This window comes from Citrus clementina, unplaced genomic scaffold (genome assembly GCF_000493195.1).
Source record: "Citrus clementina cultivar Clemenules unplaced genomic scaffold, Citrus_clementina_v1.0 scaffold_6, whole genome shotgun sequence".
NCBI classification, from domain to species: Eukaryota; Viridiplantae; Streptophyta; class Magnoliopsida; order Sapindales; family Rutaceae; genus Citrus; species Citrus x clementina.
Genome location: NW_006262139.1, coordinates 11,822,773 through 11,841,476, shown reverse-complemented (window position 1 = coordinate 11,841,476; position 18,704 = coordinate 11,822,773). Strand labels below are relative to the sequence as shown.

At 34.2% G+C, this 18,704-nt stretch overlaps 3 protein-coding genes across 3 annotated transcripts; 2 read left to right on the top strand and 1 right to left on the bottom strand.

Moving 5' to 3' along the window:
* Window positions 1–4,299: 4,299 nt before the first annotated feature.
* LOC18038518 lies at window positions 4,300–6,049 on the bottom strand. The gene is made up of 2 exons (XM_006428842.2): window positions 5,863–6,049; window positions 4,300–4,697 (listed from the first exon to the last, which is right to left on the bottom strand). The coding sequence occupies exons 1-2, from the start codon at window positions 6,035–6,037 to the stop codon at window positions 4,429–4,431; spliced, it is 444 nt and encodes a 147-aa protein (XP_006428905.2). The 5' UTR covers window positions 6,038–6,049; the 3' UTR covers window positions 4,300–4,428.
* Window positions 6,050–10,570: 4,521 nt separating this feature from the next.
* On the top strand, window positions 10,571–14,914 carry LOC18038517 (protein REVEILLE 8). Its single transcript, XM_006428841.2, has 8 exons — window positions 10,571–10,970; window positions 11,215–11,272; window positions 11,348–11,471; window positions 11,566–11,715; window positions 11,826–11,954; window positions 12,039–12,148; window positions 13,232–13,291; window positions 14,490–14,914. The coding sequence occupies exons 1-8, from the start codon at window positions 10,762–10,764 to the stop codon at window positions 14,556–14,558; spliced, it is 909 nt and encodes a 302-aa protein (XP_006428904.1). The 5' UTR covers window positions 10,571–10,761; the 3' UTR covers window positions 14,559–14,914.
* Window positions 14,915–15,668: 754 nt separating this feature from the next.
* Window positions 15,669–18,074, top strand: LOC18038562 (60S ribosomal protein L4). Its single transcript, XM_006428838.2, has 2 exons — window positions 15,669–16,885; window positions 17,638–18,074. The coding sequence occupies exons 1-2, from the start codon at window positions 15,782–15,784 to the stop codon at window positions 17,749–17,751; spliced, it is 1,218 nt and encodes a 405-aa protein (XP_006428901.1). The 5' UTR covers window positions 15,669–15,781; the 3' UTR covers window positions 17,752–18,074.
* The last annotated feature ends 630 nt before the right edge of the window (window positions 18,075–18,704 follow it).

Sequence of the window (18,704 nt, the reverse complement as noted above, 5' to 3'; positions counted from 1 at the left end):
CCACTTTCTGGTCTAAATCAACAACAGTTTTAGTATCTTCAACTGATTCCTCTTCTGCAGTAGCGTTAATTTCCTGGCCAGCACCATCTCTGCTTTTGGTAGAGTTTTTGGAAGTGGAGTTACTGCACTTTTCAAACTTATAAATGCTTACGAGTACACTAGCGAAATGCTAGAATGATAGATCTCTAGCGTGTTACACATAGAATTCACTAAAACTTGGTAGAGATCGAAATTCTCTACCCCATAAGAAATCTCTAAAATTAGAATTTAAGAGAGTTAGGCAAGCCCCTTTCATTCAAGCAAACACTCTTATATACACACTCTTGTAAATAACACACATTCTTTTTGACGCAATTACTCGTTCTTCTCTCTAACTCCTTCATAAGTATCATAATTTAACTAGTAAAAAATTTCAAGACTTCCTCAACAACTTTCGAATAAAAACTTTTTAGCATGGTACGAGTATGCTGCATAAAATACTTACTCCTATGATATTGAGCTAAATTCTGATTATATTTATTGGTCCAATTTATCATGTAAACAAGTGAGGGATAAAAGCTAAATCAAATGGCTTGATTTGAAGCTTAAGTGTGGAGCACGTGAGCCAATGGAAGCAAATCAATTGAATTCCGTTTAATTTCAAGATTTCAAGTCGGTGGACAAAAGGGGAGCAGTGTCTGCTGGCATTATTCACGCATGAATGGAGACGCGGGGAGTGCCGCTGGAATTTGGAGGCGGCAGCTATTACATGGATTCTATTGGTTTTATTGTTCTCAATGTCTGTTTTTTTTTTTTTTTTTTTTTTTTTTTAGGGTTAAAGATAATACTTATTTAATGATATAAATTTCTTTTTATTTAAAATATTTTTACTAATTCTGTCTTATATTATTAATTGTTATGATTAGTATTTGATTAAACTTATTTTGGGTATATAAAGTTTCTGTGATCATTTTTTATTTTCTGTCTTTCATTAAATTATTTACATATAGTGTTTAAGAAGACTTTACTTTTTATTACTCAATATTGTTTATATGAGATGCTTACATACCACACTATTAAACAGAAAAAGGACCTTCACAAGATTAATTCTCAATTGTTATATCTATGAATAGAGATATAGATTGATTTTAAGTTGCCACTCTAAAATTGGGAATCGCTTGGTAATTGGATAATCATTAAATTAAATAGTAGTGGATTCTGATATATTGGTAACTTCAATTTGCTGAGTTTTTGTGTTTGTTTACTCAGTTTTTTATTTTACTTGCATCTTTAGTTTAAATTTCTTCAAACAAAATATTTACTTTTAAGTAGGATATAGTTATAGTTAGCTTAAAATATACTTAACTTTCTTGAAATTGATATTCTTTGTGAGTTCAACCTTATTATTCCTAATTTATTCTACAATAAACTTATTTGCTTGTAAGTACATTAAAATTTATTTACCATAGAACTTATTCATTCCATATAACTAAACATCATATTGTGAAGGGCATCGATGTAGGACTTGGATCATGGTCAACTAATTATTCCAAGCAAAGCAAATTTACGATCAGCTACTTTTGGCTATGCTCAACTATCATTGTATGTAGGGTTGACAATAAATTGGGTTGGGCTCAGGCCATACTAGGTCAAGCTCGGGTTTTAATTGAACCCAACCATAGTTTTTTTTTTTTTTTTAGAATAGGACTCCTATTTTTTATCCTTTATTGATAATATTGCATTACTATTGTTCCATTTTAGCTAACCAAATTAACAGATTAACCAAACTAACAAGAAGTAAATAAATCAAATATAAAAAAACTAAATTAATATGAAATAGAGATAAATATACTTAAGGTGCAGTTGTGACTACACATGTGGTGTGTGTGTTTTAATAACTTGTAAATGTTATTTTTTTATTCTAAAAATTAATTTAGGGGTTAATAAGCAAGTCAGAACTTTTTGGAAATTTTGGTAAGACCGTAGATCAGATCCGAATGTGATCGAACCTTGATTCCTCAAGCCTTAACTCAACTTTAACCCTTTAAATTCAAGCCAAAACCGGGTCAATCGAACCAAGGGCCAGGTCGAGCATTTATTACCATCTCTAATTATATCTTAAAATTAATGCATCAACAGGGAGCCAAGATTGTTGGAGATCGATTGACCAATAATACCCAATAAAAAAGGAGGAAAACAAGAAGTGGCTGCATTTAGGGGTGGCAATCAAACTCGGACCCGGATCGGACCCGGATTGAACCCGGAAAATCTGGTCCGGGTTCAACCCGCACCGGCAGAGTTTTTATCCGGAATCCGGATTAGTTTTTGACAACCCATATTTTTCCGATCTGGATCCGATTTCAGGTGAACCTGGACCCGGATATTATTTATTTTAATATTAATTTTGATCCGTAAATTCGTAATTATAAATAGAAAAATTAAAAAAAAAACGAAAACAAAAGTGAAACCCTAGAATCTAGATCTCTTTCGTCTCGTTCCTCTAATCCTCTCTCGAAATTTCTCCTTCAACCTAAAAAAAATTACTGTAAATCTGTAATTTCTCCTTTCAATCTCTCAAGTCTCATCCGTAAACCGTAATCCGTTCCTCTCTCAATCTCTCTCACCCGTGAGCCGTGACTCATTGCTCATCTCAGTCCTCCATCGTCACTTAATCTCTCTCACTCTCTCTACAACTCTCCTGTAATCTCTTCTTCAGATCAGATCAGATCCTTCGCGTCGTGGCTTGTCATCACCTTCACGGCGAGGCTTGTTCGTTTCATCACTCGTCTGGTCTCTCACTCTGTCGCGGCCAGCAAAAGGGGTTGAAATCCACCTCAGTCTCGCTGCTGTGTTCTGTGTTCATCAACATATACTTCAGCTGCTGCTGTGAATATTTGTGAGTCTTGGCTTTTCTCTTTACAATTTATGCTCTATTACACTTTGATTTTCCCTCTTTGCAATTTTTGTGCTGTTATGCTTTGAGCTTGTATTGCTGCTGGCACAATTTGATTTTTCCTCAGACATGGTTTTCTTTGTATATGACATATGAGAGCACTTGACTAATTATAAGCTTTTTGTTTTTCTGAATTATTTGCCTCTTTTTGTTCTTTGTTTTTCTGGCACAAGGAGAAATTGTTGTCTAAAACAGAACAGTTGCCATTTTTCTTCTGCCGCGTATTGTTGGTTTTGTGCATTAAGAGTTGGTTAGTGAGTAAGCTTAGAATTGAATTTGAAGTATAATTAGCCAAAGGGCTGCTGCCTATGGCTAGCTGCATGAATGGTAGTTCTGAGCCTGACTAGCATTAATATTCTGTTTGGCTTGCTTCTGCTTTCTCTCACTGAAATTGGGTTCGACCTTGTCCTGTGCTTTTACTACTTGTGTATACTGAGTTGCTTGAAGAGTAATGACTCTTTTCAGTTAGTATTGTACACTCCTGATCCTTTTCCTCGATTAGAAATTTAGAATAATCTGCCAATGCAGTAAGAATTGTTTAGGATATCTGCAAATTTGTCGCTGGCACTTTTTTGAGCACTAGTGGGCTGTGGGCAGTGGCTAGAAATTTGAGCACTGGTGGGCTGTGGGCAGTGGCTGGAAATCTGAGCACTAGTGGGCAATGGCTGGAAATTTGAGCATTGGTGGGCTGTGGTCAGTGGCTAGAAATCTGAGCACTAGTGGGCAGTGGCTGGAAATTTCAGCTTTAAATTATAGAATTATGTTATGAATTTGTATTTGTGGATGTTTATTACTTTAAAACTTTGAATTTTAGATTTTATATTGTGTATTTGTGTTGTATTTGTTTTAGAAGCTGGATGTGTTATTATGTTCTGTTATTTGGCCTTGTGTCCAGCAAATTTTGATGAACCAAAGTTAAACAATTTGGTTCTAGTGGGCTGGTGGTTCTGGATGTGTTTATATGTTTTGTTTTTTTGCCCTATGTCCGGCAAATTTTGATGAGCCAAAGTTAAACAATTTGGTTCTAGTAGTCTAGTGATGTCACTGATGTGTTATATGTTCTTTTTTTTTGCCTTTTATCCATCAAATTTTATTGAACCAATTCTAGGAAGAATTGTGTAATGTGTTGTTGGGGAAAAGATTAAAACATTAAACCCCATCCCCTGTGCCTTGTTAAAATAAGTTATATGGTCTCTAAAAAAAAAAAAATAAGCAATCTGGGTTCAAAACCCGGAATCCGGAAACCCGGATTTTTCCGGGTTGAACCCGGACCGGACCCGGATTTAAAAAACCCGGGTTTAATGCGGGTCCGGTTATGAAAATTTTGTGTCCGGGTCCGGATCCGGAACAGCCAAACCCGGACCCGGACCCGGAAATTGACATCCCTAGCTGCATTTAATTGCAATTAACAAGTCCTCCTATATCCAATCTTCATAATGATCATACATTTACAGAACAAGACCTGCTTTCTTTGACTGAATTGGTGTTGGGTTAAATCACTTGACAACTGCAAGAATCGTGTAAACCAAAAGAAATGTGACAATTACTATGGCCCCTACTAGAGTAAACTGCGGACTAGTCCATAACATCAGGTTTGACCTTTCAGTTCTCTTGATGGGATCAACCTCCTCAGAGGGTGGATAGTCTGAACGCCTAGGATTCCAGCTCACATACTTATTAGGAGAAAACTGTGAGAAGAAGGATTTTTTCCCTTGCTTCTTGAAGTTTGACCATGCCTTATCCCAGTCTGTTGAGAATTTATCACCTGAGACATTATCATGAAAACTAGAGGGATGAGTTTTTGGGCTGAGATTAATCGTCCAAGCAAAACTATAAACTTCAGAGTAATTGAATTATTGTTGTTGTTAATTTGAAGTTTACTTGTGAGATCAAGACTGTTAAAATCAATCTGAAGACATGGGAAAAATGTATGTGTATGAGTATACCTGTGTCTTTTATGCAAGATAAGGAACAATAGCTTACAAACCCAATTAAACGAGTCTCAAACGTACAAAAAGGGCCTTCGAGTTACAGAGAGTTGGTAATTTCTCACTCCTAAGCTACCATAAGAGTTAAGGGCGGTCCAAGTAAAGTCTTATATACTTAACCCAAGTATCTTATTCAATAGTAAAATGTGGTAAGGTAGTGCCGGACCCTTATGCATGAGCTTGACTCTGATACCATATAAAAGTTTATGGGCCAAACTCAACCCAAAAACTAACTCAAGAATTGAAGGTTATCTAAGTTTAATATACTTAACCCAAGTTCACTACTTAATATTACCCGCCATTCAAGTTGGGAAAGGAAAGCTTGTATTTGTTTATCATTATATGTGCAGGTTGCGTTATACATGGCAAAGCGACAGCCTAAGATGAAAAACAAAATGCAGGTCTCTAAAGAGAACAGAAGATAGGGAAGCTGGCATTCTTCTATGAACAACAATGTCTTTTCAATCATCGTTTGGCCATACAATCAACTATTATGAGTACTTAGACTTTCAAATAAAAACACTCTATGAAGATTAGAAGATAGATAATGCACTTACGATACTGAGCTTGAATATACAAAAAATCACCAAATTCGACATTTCCATGGACACGATGACTGCCATTTTTCTACCAGAAGAACAAATATTACTGGGCACTTGATATAAGTATACTACAAGAATGATATTCTAGTTCCTATACAGCCCAACTCCATAGCATTTCAAAATGCCCACTTCCAACTAATCTGAAATACTAAATTTTCTTTGCATAAAGATAGTTTCCCTCTAAATACTCTTACATGTAAACACACCGTCACTGTAATAATCCGATCAAAATAAAGTAACTGAAAATAAAGTATTTATGGTATTTACCAAGATCGGAAAAAACCCAGATTACAAAATGACTGAAAGTAAGCAATTAAGGAATAAGGAGTTGCCTTTGCACCTTTGTTGTTGTCACCGTTTCGTTGGGGTTCTTGGGAATCTCTTCTTGAACACAAGGGTCGAAACGGCGAGCAAGAATTTGAAGAAGAAAGAGAAAAAGGTAATTCACCGTGTGATCGAGACCAGAACCTGTGAGATGTTGTGCTGACAATTCGACCCTGAATTTCCATTTGCATCCCAAAAAAAATAAAAAACAAAAAAAAAAAGAAAATTTCCAGTTTTAAAATTAAGTTTAAATCCCAGCAATCAGCATTGCCTAACGACCAACGGCTCTCATCAGGTGTTCTCTTATCAGTTTGTGAAAATGCTGGCCTCTAATTCTTCCACGTCATCTCAGAGTATTCATTACACGTGGACCGTGGTTAGGGTTTGCAAGCTCGTGGGGTTGGAATCCGGTGCTCCTGGTCCTGGGCCATTCCTCGTGTTTCGTGACACCATTTTAAGACTACAGTTTATAAATATAAATTTATAAAACGTAAGATTATTACAATGCTTCCATTTGTTAAATATTAAATATATGACAAGTATAAAAGTTTAACGACAATGTGCACTAAAAAACATAAATCATTTTTTGTAAAACGATATTCAAAACCAAAATTTGGCAACACGCTGAGCTCACAAGGCTTGACCCCATGAGTTTATTATTATTTTTATTTTAAGGAAAGAAGAATTTCATTAAACAGACAAATGTGGAAGTAACCAAGGTGGTAGAACATGTCTCCATTCACTCGGACCTGACAAAAAACACCCCACCCTAGTTATAACATGGGCGGCGGTGTTCGCAGATCTCCTTACAAAAACGAAAGTCGCCTCTTTTAAACAATGAGTCAAGACTCTACAATAAAAAATAACACGACTAAAACTATTCTGATATTCATTGGAATCAATCAAAGCATTGAAAATTTATAAACAATTAGTCTCGATAATGACAGGGAAATATTGTGTATTCTTAAGCCAACTCAACCCTGTGAGTTTATTATTATTCCATCCATAACGAATAAATAGAGTTGGTAGCAAAATTTGACAATTGACATCACCCATTTACTTAATATAAATAAATAGATGTATGTGATTAAATTTAATATGATTATTAAATAGATGATGTTCATGTCAATTTGATTTTTTTTTATCAAATTAAAATTTAAGTCTCTGATCATTATCTCAATTGACAATATGATCAATCATGTGAAATTAACCCTCAACACAACCCATTAATTATACTTTCTTATTATTAAAACTTAAATTAAGACATGATTTTTTTTATTTTGTAATATATTATTTTGTTAAATTATATATAGACTTAAAGTTTTAATAATGAGTTTTTTCATGTTATATGACACAATAATTCAATTATTAAATAAGTCGTATTTATTTTTTTATAAAAAATTTTAATTTTATTACATAATTATTAAATAAATTATATTTAAATCAATTTAGATTTAATACAATATGAACACGATCCAATTATAGTTTTATCACCGTGTATTTATAAGTCGTATTTGTTGCACCCAAACATTCCTTTGTCGGTTTGTCCATCTCCGCAGATTAGCCTCAACAAAAAGAAGTCTCGCGCGCCACGTGTCGGACGATCCCTGTTTCTTGAAAAAGTGTTCTCAGCAAGAGGACAGTGGGCCCCAGCAACTACACTCCCCAAGCTGATATCAGCCGTTAGATTCTGTGGTCAATGACTCGTCATGGATTAGATTGGGACCACGTCTTGTTTAGAAAACAAAAGGCAAACGGGCACATATGAGAACGAAATTGGTGGCTTTAAAGATTAGTGGACTAGAAACGCTTAAACGTTACCATCACCGATCTCTCAAAGTCGTAGGGACGGACCGTCTCTTAATTGAAGTAGCGATTAATTGCCAAATTTCCAATTAATCGGCGGCGCTGTCTGCGAGTGAACGACTGATCAGCTGCGGCCCGCTCTACGCTATCATCAAACTCCAGTATAGCATTGATATGAAAAGACAAAATCTTGTGCATTAATATTACATGCATCTTTTTTGGTAAGACAAACAATCGTTATATTGGTAGACTTAAAATGGTGCCAGAAATTGAGGTTTCGATAGATGAGAACACAGGACAAAACTTGTATTTTTATATTAATTAATCGAATGTTATCATAATTTTTATTAAAAAAAATGGAGTAATTGATCGAAGCAAATTATTTATTACACAAAACATAATGATAAAAGAAGCATTAATTACTCATCGTTACATTCGTGCGGTCTTATTTCTCATGCTATATATAATCCATATAATTATTTCTCAAGGTATGTTTACATACATCATATATAGAACAATCTCTATAAATTAGGGTCCAGCTATGTTGCAACAGTGGTACGGTATCACTGTTGCTTTCAGCCATTAGATCTAGCTAATACAACTATACAACTACAGATCCAATGGCTGGTTGTAACAGTGGTACAGTACCACTGTTGCAACATAGTTTTTGCCTATAAATTAACTATATAAAATCTATTAATTCAAAAAGTATTAATTAATCGATAAATTAATAATTTATTATTTCATAGCGTATATACAATTAAAATATTAAATGAGCATACATTTTAATCAACTAAAAATTCATTTTATTTTTCTAATTAATCAATTAAAAATGAATTAATCCATTAAATATAAATTAAATTAACAAAAAGATTTGATTTTTTTTGCAATTTTAGAATTCAATCCTAGAACTTCTAGAAGCAATAAACAAAATTAGAGATGAGATCCAAATATATTTAGATTTCGGGAAAAAATAAATGACAACAGATGTTATTAATTTATCAAGTTAATAAATTAGTAAGATAATACTTTTCTAAAAACTCTAATACAATTTGGGTCCCACTCATATTATAAATTAATAATTCGCTGAAATTAAAAATATATAATAGAGATTATTAATTTATCAAGTATTAATTATAGAGATTTTACTATATAATGAATCTTTTAGTGCATATAGCATTATTGGGAACTTACAATAGACATACTAAATTTCATTGTCTAATTTTAGATTGCAAGTTAGTACAACAATAAAATCTTGATTTTCCTTCCTATCAATTAACTATGCATAAATTTAGCTTAAACTTATATGTCCTATATATATGAGGTGTCTAGTCACTTCAGTTTTGCTAAATAGCAGAATAGTGAATCCTATAATAAGACATAATAGGCTGAGGCCATTTACCTAGCCATTCATTCTTTGTCAAATGGCATAACAATGATTCTGTAATAAGACCAACAGTATCACTGTTACATCAATTATTTTACTGTGATGCATTAGATTTGATATTTGATAATAGACAATGATTTTGAGTCGTTTTTGCCAGGCATTGTTAGGTAAAGAAAAATTAAAAAATAAATAAATTCTAACAAACATAAAATTAACTCAATAATTGCGAGGATAGTAGTTCGAACACCCATAAATTATTGTGGGTACTTATTTCTTTTCTCAACTATAAAAAATAATTGAGTAAAGACAGTTTTCTTTCTTTTGAAATGTGAGTGAAACAAACATCTCTCTAATATTATAGATGATAAAATTTAAATAATGCTATATAAGACTAATCAGAGTAATAGTCTCATGTAATTAAAAAAAATAAAATTAACTCTATAATAAATTCAAATTCTCAATGATTCTATTACGAAATGTATTACTTACATTTCGAAAGAAATGTGAGTGGAGTAAATATCTCTCAAATATTAAAGAGATAAAATCTAGACAGTATTGTATAAGATTAATTTGAACAATAGTCTCATATAATTTAAAAAAAAAACATAAAATTAAGGTGACTTTTATTTTTTCATCTGAAATCTAAATATAGCTGAATGTCTGAATCTGAATGACATGTATTTTTTTGTCTAAATAGTTAAAAATAAATATTAAGTTGTTTGCTTTTTTAACTTAAAAAATGTGAAAACTAATATTTTTACATTTATGCCCTTACAAATTATAATGTTAAATAAATAATAAACATCTCAAAGAATATAAATAAGGTAATAAATTATCATAACATAAATTATATTCAATTGAGTACAACTCTTTAATATTTGATATCATATATGTTAATCAATTTTATTATAGTTTGTGATGTTTTTATATGAAAAATATTCATAAAAAATTATGAAGATAAATAATGCTAATTTGAACAAAATAAAAAAAATTAAAAATAATAGTCTACCACTATATATTATCACAAGTTATATACGGAGGAGTAATAATACTAATTATTAAATTTTATTTAGTTAATGATGAAAATTAATTAATTAGATAGGGATATTTTAGAAAATATCTTTTAATAACAGTATTCAAACTTTTTAGATTAAGTAGAAAACTAAAAAAATTAGCTTAATAACTTAATGACTTAATTGCTGAAAATCTTCATTAAGTTGAAAAAATAAACATACTTAATGAAAAAATAAACATACGATTAAATAAGCACTTATGGCTCTTAAATAAGCCATACCAAACAGGCACTAAAATTAAGTTATTAAGTCAAAAAAATAATCAGCCCCTAACTCTATACTAAATTCAAATTCTCTAAATATTTATAATTCTATTGCAAAATAGATTACTCACACTCTACCAATGGCAGAGCAAGAGTGGTCAGCACAAAAGTATTTCTCCTGGTCTCCAGTAAACAGTGCAATACGGAATCGGCGTAGTGTATATTTTGCAAGTGGACGATTAATTGAAAGGTTCAAGTTAACTCACCACAAAAACCAGCTCAGACTAGCGCGCCACCAATAGCTCAGAAATCACACATCATTCTCCTCTCTCTCCCTCTCTCCCTCTCTCACAACTCTCAAGTCTTGAACGTGTAGTCTTGCTTTCTCTACAAGTCTATGGCTTGAAGATTAAAAGTGAAAATAAAAAATAAAAAATAAAAAAATTATGAACTCAAACACGTCATCATCAACGCACCATACGCCTCCCCAACCGATGGCCACCACTTCATCAGCTGCGACAACTTCATCATCGGCCATTGATGGAGGAGCAGGCGCAGCTGGGAGCAAGAAGGTACGGAAACCCTACACCATCACCAAATCTAGAGAAAGCTGGACTGACGAAGAACACGACAAGTTCCTTGAAGCTCTTCAGCTGTAAGATCATCTCTCTCGCCTTAGTCTCAGCTTTCACTTCTCTTGTTATTTTGAGTTTAGTCTCAGCTTTTTTCTCTCATAGCTAAATTCTTCTTTTTTTTTTCAATTGTTTTAAAGTAACTTGGGTTGGTTTTTACGTTGCGTTTACTTGCACTGTCAACAAAATTGAAGCTTTAGGCTTTAGGCTTTAGGCTTCTTCAAAGTTTTGAATTGGTTGGCTTTCTTTTGTTTCTTATTGATTTAGGTTTGACCGTGACTGGAAAAAAATTGAAGATTTTGTCGGTTCAAAGACAGTCATTCAGGTTAAAGATAGTGTGATTCAGTTTTGTGGCTGAATATTTGAGAGAGTTTTACTTTGCTGAATGTTAGTATTGCAGATTCGGAGTCATGCTCAGAAATACTTTTTGAAGGTTCAAAAGAATGGGACAATTGCACATGTTCCTCCTCCTCGTCCCAAGCGGAAAGCTGCTCATCCTTACCCACAAAAGGCCTCGAAAAATGGTTTGCATGTCTTATTTGTTATGTTGATGTATTCTATCGGACATTTAAAACTATCTCTTTGATAATACTGAGGTGCTACATCTGTGATTGGTAGTTCTACCGCCCCTTCAAGCAGCCATGGCTTATCCATCAGTAAATGCCCTTGCACATGGATTTGCTGCTTGGGATGATGCTTCCATGCTGGTAAATGCTGAAAAAATGATGCCATCGCAGGATAAATATACCAATCTTCACGCAATCGAAGGCAGGCTTATTTCATTTCCGTGTTGTTTTCTTAGTTATATTATTAGTAGGATAGCATGAGTAAAGGGAACTTTCCAGCACTTATTATGGCATGCTACATTACTGATTCAGCTGATGATATTGGATCAAAGGGGATATCGGGAATAGGTAATAGTACTGTTGGTGGCATTGGAAGCTCAACTAGAACACAACCTAGTACAGACATGCCAAAACAGGGGAATCAAGTTCCCGTTCTTCACGGTAATTGATTATTTTCCAATTCCCTTCCCTGGCGTCTGATGAGAAAAAGGTGGGCTCTCTTTCATTTTCCCCTGATCTTTGCAGGTATTCCAGACTTCGCTGAAGTGTATAGCTTCATAGGGAGTGTTTTTGATCCAGACACCAAAGGCCATGTACAAAAGCTCAAAGAAATGGATCCCATAAATTTTGAAACAGTGAGTTAAATTATACTTTGTTGTTAGATTCGGTGGTTCGTGTAAGTTAGTGGTAGATGGATTAACATGCCCTTGTTTTGCATTCGGTTTTCTAGATATCTTAGATTATTATCAGATGACAGCTCAAGGTACCTAGTACATTGAAGTTTAGTGGCCGGTAGTTGGAATTAAGTCAACAAAATGTTGATGTAGATTAACTAATAACAATTAATAGTGAATTGTATGCTTCCTGAGATACTTGATAACATATAAACTGCGGGCAGGTAGGATTATAGCATCATTTACTTCCTCATATGGTGTGGCAAAGAGGTTTCCAGATATGTGATTATGTTGATAAAACAAGTTCCTGATTAACGGTTGGCTGAATTAATTTTCCTGTGTGCTCACGGAAATAATTTATTATATGGATATAAATAACAGGATCGTGGTCAAGCAAATTTATCGTTGTAAATAGTACATAGCTCTAAATGCATTGATGTTGGATTTTATTGGGTTAGAATCACGTGGTATGCTCTCACCTGAGTAGATCTCCCGGATGTTAGAACCACCTGATCTTCTTTTGGTGATTACCATTGAGGTTAGCATGGACTGGTAGTTGTAAAAGTAAATCTAGGGTGGAATGATATGGATTGATGGCCACTTCAGGACTAGAGTGGGAAAGTCATTCTTGGAATATCTAAATATGATTGTATTCAGCTTTCTAAGACTATGTAACTTAGCTTAGGTTTGATTCGTTCTGGTCCAACTTGTAGGTGAATTAATCTTCTTTAGAGCTTTACGATAAGCGGAGCATTCTACCGCTTGTCAGCTTAATGTTTATCCAAATTTGGCATTTAGCATATTTCAGCTGTGGCGTTATTTTCAGAACATTCATATCATGACCAAATTTCATAAGTATATAGAAACCAAATGCTGTAATATAGTCTGTGTTTGTTTTCTGAAGGTTCTATTCTTTGAATATCTACACAGGCTTAAAATCTTCATTTGGTAATTGAAAATAAATTTTGACATGCATATCCCTGTGAATGGTAGTTAATCCTCAGAAAGCACTTTGTTTAAAATTCCTCTTGGTGACTTGTGCAGGTATTGTTATTGATGAGGAACCTCAGCCTCAATTTGTCCAGTCCTGATTTTGAGCCAATTGTAAGTCATAAAATTCTTTGTTAGTCTAATTTGCTTGTTTGGTTGATGCCTTGTTTGTACGCATAGAATCCTGTTATTCCACGTGAAGGCTTCTGGAAATGCAGTTTTGAGCCTCATTTTCCTCCCAATATCAACTGCGAAAGTTTTGCTTTTATTTTGCTTAGCTTCTGTTAGAAAATGCACATAATCAACTCACTCATGCCGATTTATGTTAGAAGTTTTGGCTTCGAAGAGGAATTTGTCGGTTGTAGCCAATGCAGTCCATTTATAATTATGAGAGATGGGATCCATCATTGTAATGCTGGTACTCTGTCTTAGTTATGAGCATATTTATTAGATAATTTTGCTTGTTAAAAGGTTATACGTACAAATTTTTGTGGTGTATACAAACGTTGCATTATGAAATTCATTCACTTTGAGTGAGAGACTACACATGCTTTATTAGCAAAAGAGTAAAACTACGTAGATTGTTGATTTCCCATTGGCATTGCCATCTGAATCACCAACAACCGGAAGAAGAACCTGGGTCATTATGCCGTAATAAACGTCTTGGACCTGAGACTCTTACCAGTTAAGCCTTTTAGAAATTTGATCTGGTGAGCAACCTCGCTGTCCATGAGCGATGGCCCATGTGGCCAGCTCTCATGAAGAGAGCTGTGCAGTGGGACCCAAAGCTTTCTTCATGAGAGCTGGCCACGTTGTGCCATCACTCTTCATAAGGATAGTAAGAAATCCTGATTTAGTAAAAGTTCTGAAGAATATATCAGTTGCATTGATATAATTCTGTTCTTCTTGGATGACTTGAATGCTAATGGGGATTGGCTTAGTTCTCTGTGGTGTTTTCTGATAGCATCTGCCATTTTTTAAAAATTTTTATTGTTGCAAATGATTGTTCTCTAACCACGCCCAGTTGATTACATTGGTACAGAGGAATGTCCTATCATCTTATGATGCCAAATCCAAAACAGTGGGAGTTGCCGCAGGGATTGTTGCCAACAATCAAACAAATGATATAGCATGTTGAACTATTGCATACTTAAAATTTGCTGACGACTTTGTTTATTTATCTGTACTTCTCTTCTTATCTTAATTTTGTTTATTTTCCACCTGTTCCTGTAATTTTTGTCTCCTTTAATTTTTTTTTCCCCTTAAACACTAGTACAATTGATTATGGATTATTTCTTTGCCGCTCACTCAGGAGTCTGTAGGGAGATACCATGGCCACCGTAGCAAGGAGAGATTGCTGGATGATATTTCAGCAGGATAGTGGGTTTCAATGTTTGTTTCTTAGTCTCTGCTTATTTCTAGTGAACAAATGTATATCCAGTACGTTTTTTGTGGTAGTTATTCTATAAGCTGCTGCTATTTTAACATGTTAGGGATACATCATACATGTTGCCAGAGCAATTTGAATATATTGTAATAAGGAGTATGCGTTAGGCTGTTGAATACTGCAACCTTGGCTGCAATTATCGCATTTCCTCCATTTGTAATCTTTTTCACCCACTCTCCTCTGACTGTTTGATGTCGATAGTTAGATTTGGAATGCTTAAAGTTGTGAGCCGAGGATACCCTTCGAATGGAATGAATTATGGCACAGTGACGACTGATGAGTCTCATAAACCGAATTGTTCTAGCATGTATTGTTTATCAATGGGGGATTAAATAAGTTGTTTTTGTTGAGTTGATCAAATAAGTTATTAAATAGAAAAAATAGTTTAGGTGTTTGATAAATTATGTTATTGGGATTGTTATGAGTTGTTAAAATGAAGTAAATGTGTTTTATGAATATTATTATTTAAGTATTGTTATGACATATTAGTTTAAGCTGTTTTTAACTAAAAGTTTAGTAAATTTTTTAGGCACGTCTTTTTTCTTTTTTAAAACTTACAAAATTACATAAAGTGAAACAAATTTAATAATTAAAATTTCATGAACTTTACATTAAGTTATATAAAGTATAATATAATTTATAGCAAAATTTATAAATCTAAAATAAAAAGTAATATGTAATTATGGTAATACAAATTTTAGGATTATGAAAATAGCAGGCATTTTCTTCTTTTTTTTAAAATAATAAAGTTTTGAATTTTAATAGTGTGGCTTTTGAAGAACAACTAATAATAAAATTTTAAAAAAATTATCAAATATTTTTTAATAAGAATATGAATAAGTTGTTTTTAGTATTTAAACCGCAATCCAAATTCCAAATGAGGGTAAGTTGCTCATTCCCATATATAATTTATGTTTCTAAGGGAAAAAAGGGCAAAATTATCATATCCAAAGAAGAAAGACAAAACGAGGATAGGAATAATCTCACACCAATGGCAGATATCATAATCGTATAACCAAACAGCACTAAGGCTTTGGAGGGGAAAAAAAAACAACCTAAATCACACTCGTTGTGATCACGCTCTGAATGTCAATAAAACCCTAGCAACTCAACTCTCCCCCTTTCCCCATACCCCCCCAAAAAAAAACAAAAAAGCTATGGCCGCCGCCGCCCGTCCTTTGATTACCGTCCAGTCTTTGGAAGGTGACATGGCCACCGACGCAAGCTCCACCGTCCCTTTGCCCGACGTCATGAAGGCCTCTATCCGACCCGACATCGTGGGCTTTGTCCACTCTAACATCTCCAAGAACAGTCGCCAGCCTTACGCCGTTTCCAGGAAGGCAGGGCACCAGACCTCCGCCGAATCATGGGGTACCGGTCGCGCCGTCTCCCGTATTCCCCGTGTCCCCGGAGGCGGTACCCACCGTGCCGGCCAGGGAGCCTTCGGTAACATGTGTCGCGGTGGTCGCATGTTCGCTCCCACAAAGATCTGGCGCCGATGGCACCGTAAGATCAACGTCAATCAGAAGCGATACGCCATCGTTTCCGCCATTGCCGCCTCCGCTGTCCCCTCACTTGTGATGGCCCGCGGTCACAAGATCGAGACTGTTCCGGAAATGCCCCTGGTCGTCAGTGATTCCGCCGAGAGTGTGGAGAAAACATCAGCTGCCCTTAAAGTTCTGAAGCAGATCGGTGCATATGCTGACGCCGAGAAGGCGAAGGACAGCCAGGGGATTCGCCCTGGAAAGGGTAAAATGAGAAATAGGCGTTACATTTCTCGCAAGGGCCCGCTTGTTGTGTACTCAGCCGAGGGTGCTAAGCTTGTCAAGGCTTTTAGGAACATTCCCGGTGTTGAGGTTGTGAATGTTGAGAGATTGAACTTGTTGAAGCTGGCGCCGGGTGGCCATCTTGGGCGGTTTATTGTTTGGACTAAATCGGCTTTTGAGAAGCTTGATGAAATTTATGGTAAGTTTGATAAGGGTTCCGAGAAGAAGAAGGGTTATGTGCTGCCTCGTGCTAAGATGGTCAACGCTGATTTGGCTAGGATTATTAACTCGGATGAGGTGCAGTCTGTTGTAAGGCCGATTAAGACTGAGGTTAAGAGGGCTCCAATGAAGAAAAATCCTCTCAAGAACTTGAATACGATGTTGCGGTTGAACCCATATGCTAAGACTGCTCGGAGGATGTCTCTTTTGGCTGAGGCACAACGGGTTAAAGCTAAGAAGGAGAAGCTCGACAAGAAAAGGAAGCCCATCACTAAGGTACAATGTCTTATTCTTTTAACTAATTAATATTGTTTATTTAAATATATATGTGATTAATTGTTGCTGCCTTTGGTAATTTGTTTTCCTTTTTTTGGTTGTGTTTGTGAAGATGATCTGTTTCATGTTGTATTTGTCTTGAAGTTATTCTATGATAAAAGTAGATTGAATATTGATTTATGGCATATAAGAATACCGTGGATTAGCAAAAGCTGTACTCAGAGAGAGTGATCGTCTTCTTTGATGTAAAAGGTGTAACTGCTGCAGCAGGGCTGTAACCATTTAATATTGCTCGCATATATGCGAGTACTGGTTGCTTGTGTGCCGCCTTCAACTCTTCATCAAGTTGTTTTGTTTAGGTTTTATATATTTGTTATGGGGTTAGGGTTTAACTTTAACCATTTACAATTACAATTAAGATCTTTTAAAATATGTAATATAATTTGTCCAATTTATTACTTAATTTGTCCATCATAATTTGTGTGTATTGGTATCAAATTTGATTTTGAGATACCTCTATGATGCAAAAAATAATTAGAAATATGTAGCAGTATTTTAAGCACAAAGCTATTTTAATATATCAGGTACCTTCCATGGATTGTAAGGGTACAATGTTGGATACATTGCTTATGTTAGAAAGTAGTACTCTCTTAAAAGCATTAAGTAGCAGATTTATTACTTCTACGTTAAATTTATTCGTTTGTTTTGATTAATGAATCTAATGTTTACCTTTCCATCTTCAATCCTGTCAGGAGGAGGCTGCTGCGATCAAGGCTGCAGGCAAGGCATGGTACCAGACGATGATCTCAGACAGTGATTATACTGAGTTTGAGAACTTCTCAAAATGGTTGGGTGTCTCACAGTAATCTGATTGTTGGTTTTTTAATTTTGTTTTCAAGACAATATTTTGTTTATCTTTACTGATTTTGTTGTTGAATTGTAGTCTCTTTGGCTCTTTTGAGTCATGATGAGAATGTGTGGAAGGAAGATGAGTGGATTTGGGAAATGTGTAGACTTTTGTTTCTCCTTCCTCCATTTTTTGTCTCTATCGGCTAGGTGGAAGTATTTTCTTCAATGTTAGAATTGGAGTTATATGTTTTAGGAGACGGATTCATTGTCTTAATGGTACTATCTTATGGATAAATTTCAATTATACTTGAATGGATTGATGCTCTCATCTTTTGATGTTTGATGCATTAGCTTATGCTGTATTATTATATGTTTCTTTTTTTCTGAATCTCAGAAGCTTTAAACTTATATTCTTCTATTCTGCAGTAGCAATTAGTAAACATTCATTCATTGTTTAATTGGAAATAATTCGGGAATTACAAATGTTCGTTAAATTGATTTGTTGAATGTCATTCTGGTGGCTCTATGGCTAATAACAATTGTTTTGGAGTAAACATGTGTTTTCCATGTTCTGGTTATAATATTCTTGCTATTTTGAGTGAAAGACTACGCGCGCTATATGAGCAAGAGTATAAAATCATATAATTGTGCATTTACTAAATTGAAATCAGACGGAATGGATAGGAATGAGAATTAATTATTATTATTATATTAATTAATTAATAGATTATTATAATTAATAATATAATAATTATTATAATAGAATATTAATTAATTAACTATGATAATATGTTAATCAGTGTGACTATTTATTCGAAATTATTATTATTATATTAATTAATTGTAAAAATTTTCAATTAATTAATTGCTAATAACAGATTAATATATCAATTAATAATAATAATACATTAATTACTGTGATTATTTATTTAAAAATTATTATTATTATTAATTATTGTTAATAATATAA

What these genes read in the sequence shown, in the direction of transcription:
- LOC18038518 (XM_006428842.2), bottom strand. Translation starts at nt 6,037, where the DNA reads ATGCAAATGGAAATTCAGGGTCGAATTGTCAGCACAACATCTCACAGG. An exon ending in AAACGGTGACAACAACAAAG is followed by an intron (nt 4,698 to 5,862) that starts GTGCAAAGGCAA and finishes ATAATGTCTCAG; the next exon opens with GTGATAAATTCTCAACAGAC.
- LOC18038517 (XM_006428841.2), top strand. Translation starts at nt 10,762, where the DNA reads ATGAACTCAAACACGTCATCATCAACGCACCATACGCCTCCCCAACCG. An exon ending in TCAAGTTCCCGTTCTTCACG is followed by an intron (nt 11,955 to 12,038) that starts GTAATTGATTAT and finishes TGATCTTTGCAG; the next exon opens with GTATTCCAGACTTCGCTGAA. An exon ending in GTCCTGATTTTGAGCCAATT is followed by an intron (nt 13,292 to 14,489) that starts GTAAGTCATAAA and finishes CCGCTCACTCAG; the next exon opens with GAGTCTGTAGGGAGATACCA.
- LOC18038562 (XM_006428838.2), top strand. Translation starts at nt 15,782, where the DNA reads ATGGCCGCCGCCGCCCGTCCTTTGATTACCGTCCAGTCTTTGGAAGGT. An exon ending in AAAGGAAGCCCATCACTAAG is followed by an intron (nt 16,886 to 17,637) that starts GTACAATGTCTT and finishes CAATCCTGTCAG; the next exon opens with GAGGAGGCTGCTGCGATCAA.